At 41.9% G+C, this 8,862-nt stretch overlaps 1 protein-coding gene across 1 annotated transcript in view; it reads right to left on the bottom strand.

The window, feature by feature from the left end:
- Nucleotides 1-498: 498 nt before the first annotated feature.
- Nucleotides 499-8,862, bottom strand: part of LOC144826120 (uncharacterized) — a 29,355-nt gene continuing 20,991 nt past the window's right edge. The window contains exons 2-3 of the mRNA XM_078684523.1: nucleotides 7,685-8,845; nucleotides 499-732 (exon numbers count right to left, since the gene is read on the bottom strand). Coding sequence (XP_078540649.1) covers nucleotides 499-732; nucleotides 7,685-8,845 — 1,395 coding nt within the window. The remainder of the gene's footprint in view (nucleotides 733-7,684; nucleotides 8,846-8,862) is intronic.

Raw genomic sequence — 8,862 nt, 5'->3', positions numbered from 1 at the left:
TGCAATATACAATTTACCTTGGCTCTTCCTATTTTGAAATCGGAAAAGCAAGGATCTGTACCCCAGCAACACAATCTTCTCGCCAGAAAACCCTGCAGGCATTACATCCATGGAAAACAATTTCTCACCATGATCTCCAAATGTTTCCATCAATACCTTCTTATTATTGATTTATAGGGTGATCCCAAATCTGCATACATCTGATTTTCCTGCCCACCAATCCTCATTACACAAATAGGTTTCTTCCTAAGCTTATCATCACCACTAGCATTCAACGCAAATTAATTTTTTTGTACTAATTACTCTGTTGACATGCTCAAGCTTATCGAAGTCATCTTCCGCCTCAAAACACTTCACTTTGCAATTTTCCTTAGCCTTACAATCTGAACATTTGACCCTGGCTGCTGGTCAAGATTTGCTATTCACAAAGTGGGATTCACTGTCACAATGGTATCACCTCAAACTTTACTTTCTCTTTTTCTGACTACTCCTAAAGTTTCACTCAGAGGTGTTTTCTTTCTCTTTAATTTTAATTTTACTCACAACCTCTTTTTGCCCTTCACTAGTCTCATCCTTAATAGCATTCGCGCTGAAGGTAGACATTTCTGCCTTCCTCACAATTGCCAAGACATTCTGTAATTCCACATCTCTATTAACCCATAATCTCTCATGGTTGGCAGAGGAGTTAGTATGCATGACCACGTGATCATGTTTAAGTTGTTCTTTTAAACCCTCAAATTTAAATTAACAAGTGATAATTTGCGTAGGACAGACACATATTCATCCACACTTTCATTTGCCTCTTGCTCCCTTTGGAAGAATTTGGATCTTGCTATAGCTATACACACATTAGGTGCAAAGCTGCAATTGCTTTGTCAAACACATTGTCATCTCTACTGCCCAGAATTACTAACAATTGCCCCCACGGAATGTTAAAATATGCTTTTTTTGGTCAGGTTTCATCTTCTCATCAGTGTCGATAGTATCTAAATAATTCTGAAAATAAAACTTCCAAACAGGCCATTGCATGCATGGTTCTCCTCCAGCCACCCAAAACGCTTGCAGGGGGTTAAAGGGTAATTCTGGGTGCTAATGACGGTGTACTATACCAAAGAGTTACAAAATCTGACTGAAAATAATTACAGCGCCCCTTCTTCACCACAAAAGGGACTAGTTCACTGTAAAAGTCGCATAAGTAAGGGTACAGCAGGCATCAAAGTGAAAATAATTTCAGTGTCCCTTCTTCACCCCTACTAGGGACTAGTTCATTGTAATTACACAGGGTATGCAGGGTAGAAAAATTCCCAAAATTTGAGCAGTTTCCTCATTACCTTCGGTGTTGAAACAGGCTTGCCAACAGAAAATTTTAATGTTTTATTTTATAATAGCAGGATGCCTTGCCAATAGAAAACTATAAATACTTTACTTTTCAGTTGGTGGATGAGCATGATCCACACAGTGCTTATAATACCGTTTGCCAACAGTGTGTCACTCACTGGGGCTTGAAATAGTGTGCAAATCATTGACAAGACAATACGCACTATAGAACAACTGGCACACTTTGAACTAGTGTGCGTATCACTGATATGTGGTAAAGTGGACCCTGTGTTGTCCCTGTTAACTTTCCCGATCGAGCTGCTAGGCCAACTACCTACTTCACACTGCTCTAAAATGACTACTAAAAGAACTGTCGCAGGGATTCTGCTCCTACACAGAACTGTGCATAGAGACCTAGAACCTTAGTGAGTTAGGGTGTACCAAAACTCACATCAGTATCCAAAATCCCTTACCAGACTAGCAATCAGTGTCTCATTGGTTCTTCCATACCCCCAATGTTTAGACAATCCAGAACATGGACTTAGAACACCTCAGGTAACATGGAACACATGAACACTCTTTCGTTATACTAACATATCAATCCAGAACGAGGAGTAAATGAAGACACGTGCAAGTTTGAAATGTTTATTTCTAATGCCGTGTTTTCAGGCGCAGTATCTTAGCTAATACAAGCAAACATATTATAAGCAACAAGGTTATCAGCATAGTTACTAGTCCATAAAATACAAAGGGAGAAAGCATGTTAAAATGCTAAAGGGGAGAAGGCTAAATGGCACCTAAGTCTTACCCTCCCTTGCTAGTATATTATATCTAAATAAGGTCTCTTTGGGTTTTGGAAGGGCAGCCCCATACCTCTGATCTTAGTGGAAAGGGATCACATCATCTTCCACCATCTCTCTGCATTTGAATATTCATCAAGTGTGTGTGCATGCTCTGCGCAGTGCATTATTAACCCCTTCAGTGCTAATGACAAGGGTAACTCGTCATGGAGTTTCCATTGACTTCAATGGAAATTACATTGAAGTGCCAGCTGATGCTTAGCATCCAAGTGGTTAAACGCGCCTAAAGCCAGAGTTGGCCACAGCTGCATATGTGTTATGTCTAGAACGTGCGCAGATCAGACCGCACAACAACCACTGTGTTGAAATAATCTTGAAGGCCTCGGCACTCACTGTTCAGACATAGCTTACCAAGCAAAGCTGATACAATAGCAAAACATATTATTCTCGTGTGAAGCAAAATATTCTACTAGACTCAAATCTCTAATAACAATATGTGCCGTGTGCAGAAGCAGCAGAAAGGTAAAATGGCGTTTAAACTTCTAATAAGCTTGTGCTAACCTAACACAGTGTGAAGGCAAAGCATATCTATATGACACCCTCCCTTGATCTAAGCACGGATAAGATAAGATAAGAGGCACATTTTTGGAATGCAGAGTTCAAGAATGACAGTCAGCTCAAATTTACGTAAGGTAAAAAAATAAAAAGAACATTTTTTTTCATCTTTAAAAATTCACATAGTCAAGTAAATTTAGTCATTTGCCGTGGCAAAGTCAATAGGCCTGGGGCAGAGAAATGTTCATATAGGCAATAAAAAAATAATAATAAAAAAATATTCGATGTCCAACAAATGACCTCGATTATGGGAGAGCAAGACAATGACACTGCTCATCCTAACATTGAATATGCAAAATATGCAGTAACAGCCTCCAATAGGAAGTCACTGTTCTCATCCGAAAACAGTTCAGCCATCCAATTTAACAGTGGGAAAGAACATACATGCTCTTCAATTATCGGAGCCTCTAGCACCATCAGAGGACAGCTCGGTGGGTTTTCAATGAAGCTGTGTGCCAAGAAGTCTTGCGCCGCTGCGAACACATTCCAACGACCCAGTATTCCATGCATCGCTGCAAAGGCCATAATCCCTCCGTCAGAACAAAGCAATTCATGAGCAACTAAGGGGCTCATAAACTGATTATAATCCACATCGGGAGACACCGTATTGCAGAGACACAAATCCAGGGCCCAGTCGAAATCGCAACTCAGGCAATGAAAAACAGGCTGGACACATGTAAAGTAGGAAAACTGAAATGATAATCCATAAGCTGCACTTAATGTTGCAAGAGGCAGCGCTCCATAGTACTCAAGCATTCTGTTGCGAAAAGGTGCCAGATGTGACAGCTTGTCTCAAAACACAGGACGTGCATCTATTTTGAATTAAACAAAACAGCAAAAGAACGCTTGCAGCCAGAGCCAGTACAATGGGAAATCCACCAAATAGGCTGGAAAAGAATGAATGAAAGAAAGCCCTGAAGACCCCGAATATAGTTTGAAATGAAGTCACAAGGCCACTGCTTACAACTTTAAAAAAGTGCGCCAGCCCCGTTGTGGAGGATGCATTGAAGATTGTGTGAATTAATTCACCGAAATGCAAGGGCAAGTCAGTATTTAATAAAGCATGCACCTCTGTGCGGGTGTTAGCCACGTGAAGGACGAATTTCTCACGAGTAGATGTGAGGGCAACTTCTTTCTGGGACAATAGAGCTCTTAAGCGACTGATCTTGTTGAACTCTGCTTTCAAGGTCGGAATCGTGGGCCAGATGGAAACGTCAAGCTTCCCGTGCGGGGGTGGATACATTACATTATTACAGCAAACCACACGCTCACTGACGGTAACCACATAAGCAATGCCTTTTAATAAAGTTCAGAAGCAAAGAGGTCGGTGGTAGTGTCCCCCTTAAAAAAGGAGAAACGTCCGCACATATAGTAATAGATCTCAAGTTTACAAAATTATACGTGAATTTGTGAGTTCTTCATGGGTATTTCACCAACCAATTATGGGTGCTTACATAGTCTGATAGACACTCACCACCAGGAGTGTTAGTAAGCACACAAGGTGCAACTCATACTAGACAGGGTACAGGCTAAGCTAGCATACCAATTATTGTTCAATGTATCGCAAACTAGATTATCCTGAATTTCTTTTAGGAAACAAAAGAGTCCAAAGTTCATCAAATAAATGTTGGCCAATCAAGTCTACACAACGTCCAATTCTTGTATAATATCAACGGATTCAGAGATCCAAACCAGGTAGTATTTCTTCACATTCTTTATTAAAAGTTCATGTATAAATAAGACTTCTCAGCTCACACCGCCGACACGTGTTTCGTCTCTTGCAGAGACTTTTTCAAGGCAGAAGTTAGAGAAAGATCTTCTAGTTATATATAGTAGGCCAGCCCCTCCGGTTTCCCTGTCTCCAAACGTTGACTCTCTCAGATTAGATAACAGTGACTTGATAATCACACAGGGAACGGCAGTGTTATTAACCCGTGGATAAGCCACGTTGCTGAATTGGCCTCTGCCACCGAAAACGGTAATGGTTCCAACCTTTCAATGTGTAACATAGAAAAAGAAGCATCTTTCATTGACAGTAAACGCTGCTTGTCAGTCAAATTAAACAGGGCAAACAATGATGAGGTGTTCATGCAATGTCATGGCACTTTGCCAGCTTTCAAGGTTTGCAAAGTCCAAGCAAACTGCTTAATGGAACGCAATTGATTTTGACCATGGTACAAAACAGACACTTCATCCTGCACAATATCAACAACAGACGATACAATATTATCTAATGTGTAAATGCGGGAAGAAAGCGTATTAATGCTATTATCTACAACAGCTAGCACTTTTTCTAAATTAGCCTGATCTATAGCCCTAATGTGGGTAGCCGCCTCAATCTGGGAAGTTTTCCAGACTTCGTTGTAAATAGCATATATCCATCTTTTAGATCTACCGTTAGCCGGGCCCTTTATAAAATCATTCAGATCAACATCGTCAGTCAGTTTAGATAAATGCAGCTTAACTGACGCCAAAGTGGAATGTTTGAGCCAATTCTGGCATAATTTGCCTACCGAAAAGGTAGTAACAGAATGGTCACTTTCAAAACGGGGATCCACCCTGAGCTGTGTAAAGCCTTGAGCCAAACCCAGAAAACGATGCTGGCAAGAATCAGCACTTCTGTGCCAGAGCAACCAACCCTTAGGATCCAAACTGGATATGTTAATGGAAGAATTTAGCAACAGAGTTTGTAACTCTGATCGAAAATGTAGTGGCATTATTCCAACCGGTATATTCTTCTAACTCAGGAAAAGAAGGAGCATCTAATTTTTTAGTAGTAGCCAATCCAAAGCATGTTGTCTGTGAAATTGTAGAATTCAAGAACAGCATATGGTTCGGGATGAGGCATGCTCGGTGCAAAGCCTCAGTGCCTTGCACTTGCCAGCTTTCAGAACCCCAAATTGATTTAAGGTCAATGGTATCCTTCCATAACTCGTAGCCACCTACAGCCAACTGGTCGAGAAAGGACTTTTGAGTACAATAATTTAGTATCGGTAAGTCTAACTTTGGATGTGGACTTTTCGGTCATTTTAAAATAAAATGCATTGGGATTCGACTGATTAAAATCAGTAAAATAAGAAAACCTTTTAAAAAAGGAAGCAGAACTGCCTTGTTTAGGAGCTGGACAATGCTCCCATTGTGTATAATTTACAGGGTTCCTCCTTGTATTAGTTTTATGCAAGTAGTGATTGCCAAAATGTTGGAAACAATATAAATCACCGTAAGTAGCAGACTCTAAATACAAATCTTCAGCATCAAAGGCAGCATAATATTTCAAATCAGAAAACAAAGCTTCTACGGTCTGAACATCCCAATCATCAGAACGTATACTTTGTTTAACTACATCCCCCATAGAAACTCTAAGCACATTAGGGACATTTATAACCTCAGTGGGCCCATGAATTAGAAAACGAACAGCATCCCATACAATCCCATCTAAAACAGGCCAAGCAGTGATGTTAACAAAAGCCAAGTCTCTCTTCAATCTGTGTGATTAGGAATGGGGAGCCAATGTTCCATTGATATGTCGAATGCATGTTCTCTCCTCGACATAGTGTCCATTGACAAGTCGCAAAAAATACACCACAAAAGCCAATTGACATGAAAAGGTAAATTGAAAAAAGCACCAACCAAATATAGGTCCAAGGGGGAATCGAAAAAAAATGTTTTTTAAACAATTTAGCCAAAACAGAGACCTTCGAAGGTTTCTTCGATGTTTGTGAATCAGTGTCAAATGAAAATCTGGATTCTGTAGCCAAGCGAGTTTGCAAATCAAGCATCGATAAGTCAGTTGGGTAAATATAGTCAGTTTCATCAAGTTGAGTACCAGGCAGTGTACTCAATAAAGGACTATAAATTGCAGGCATCTCGAGGGCAACATCAGGCATTGGATTAGAAGCCGGGCCAAAACAGAATTTCTCACAATCGAAGGACATGAGACTGCCGGTGTCATACTAAGAAGAATCGACCACTCTGTGTATCTTGACATTGTCAATGGAGATGTACCTGTTTTCCTTACGACCTCGAAGTGGTGGTAAAATGACTGTTCTTGTGCCCTTCACACCAAGCACTGGAACTGGAGCTCGATAAGAGGGACCAAATTCTTTCTTGTTTTCGATCTTCTCTCGAACCAGTTCTCCAACTTGGGGTAGCCAGCCAACTACCAGGATCTGCAACGCATCATTGGAGGTGGAGGGCAAATGTTCCTTTGCAAGACTGTCTCTCGTCTCTTGTAGATTCTGTAAAACATTGCAATGCTCATCTACGTCAAAGGAGGCAGCAACCACCGCCTGGTCTAGACCGTCAAGGTCCGGTACAAACATCTTGATACCAAAGAGCATCTCGTATGGGGTCCGCCCACCCAGAGACCTTCTAGGGAGATTATTTAGAGCACGCTGCACACTATTGAGGTGGGCCAGCCAGTTCCTGCCAGTGCCTATAACTCTAGCTGTCAAAGACTGCTTTAAATCTCGGTTCATCCGTTCCACAACACTATTACCCTCAGGTCTGTATGGAGACGAAAACTTGACTTGGACCCCCAACAAAGTCATGGCATCCTTATACGCCTTAGAGGCGAAAGCCGGACCCTGATCCGAATGAAAGGTACCACAGGCAAAAATCCCTACAAAGACACGCAAGTCTCTCATGACAGTTTGTGAATCAGCGCTGCGGTGAGGCCACACCCACACAAAGCATGTGCATGAATCAACTGCTACTAAGATGTGCTTATACGCAGTATCAGAAGAAAAAGTACTGCAGTGATCTAAGTAAACACAACCAAGTGGTTTATTAGAAATTTACAACTGTGCCTGGGGCGGACGCGCAGCAGTTGAAGGCTTAATCTGCTGGCAAATGTCACATTGAAGGACATAATCACGCATCTGTTTGTACAGTCCCCACCACCAGAAACGTTGTTGTAGCTGAGATACAGTAGCCGAAACGCCCGCATTTGCCGTCGCAACACTTTCATGGGCTGCAGTAATCAGCGCTGGCCTGCGGTCCGCGTTGGGAACCAACCGTTCACCAACGTCAGGTATTTTCACATAAGGAACTTTATCAGGACTTAAGTGGTATGAATACTTCGAAGGGAACCCCTTAGGATATTTACTTCCCTTCTCAGTCGCAGCAACAGCTGCCAAGATATCATCATCAATCTTACTTTTGGAACGTGTAACTGCTGCAACCAAATATGTCGATACTGCTGATTTTGCGGCCTCATCGGCCAAAGAATTGCCAACAGCGTGGACTCCTTCACGCTGATGACCTAGAGTATGAATTACAAACGCGAGTGGCAACTGCTCTTTAAGCTCAGCTACTCGGACCCAGATCATTTTATGTTTTATTGTGCTACCCTTGGAATCACGAAAATCATTCTGAATCCAAAAGAACAGGTTTTCATTGTAAGACTGGACACAGTAATCAGAATCACTCACAATAAGAGTTGTCACACTAGGATCAGCGTACTCCAATGCAAGCATCAGAGCACGAAGCTCTGCCAATTGTGCGGTGCAGTCCCCTAAAGTCTGCTTGTGCACGACTCTGGACTTGAACTCATCATTCACCATGGCACCAACCACAATGGCGCAAGCTGAAATGTATGCGTGCTTAGACCCATGCGCAACTTGTGCAGAACCATCAGTGTAAATGATACAATGGAAATCCTCCAAAGGCCGCATAGCCAAAGGAACAGGATGAACAAATTCATACTGCAAAAACTCCTGCGACTGTAGGGAGGCATCAAAAATAAATGTGACATCCGGAGACGTCAATGATGCTGCCCATTGTATCCACCGTGGGTGCAAAGCTTTAGAATTTGGTACACTCGCTTTCGTAACTGCCTCTAATGCAGGACAAGGGGTAACAACCAACATGCGCTTTCCCTGCGACAGCGCACGTTCCTTAAGAATCGCCATCTGCACTGCTGTCAAAACTTTTTCCACAGAGGAAAACCGCATTTCAGCCGAAGTGTACAAGTGTGACTTGAAAGTAATAGGTACTGTGTCTCCTTTGTTAAAAGTTAGGTAAGTGAAACCCACCACCCCAGGGATAATTCTTATCGCCAGGTTGGTGTGGTTATCACGAGTCAGTAAGAAGTTTGATTCTAGAAGATCAGCCTGCAAAGATTGCAAAA

The sequence above is a fragment of the Lissotriton helveticus genome, chromosome 3_2 (assembly GCF_964261635.1).
Source record: "Lissotriton helveticus chromosome 3_2, aLisHel1.1, whole genome shotgun sequence".
Classification (NCBI taxonomy): Eukaryota; Metazoa; Chordata; class Amphibia; order Caudata; family Salamandridae; genus Lissotriton; species Lissotriton helveticus.
This window is presented reverse-complemented; position numbering and strand designations above follow the sequence as displayed.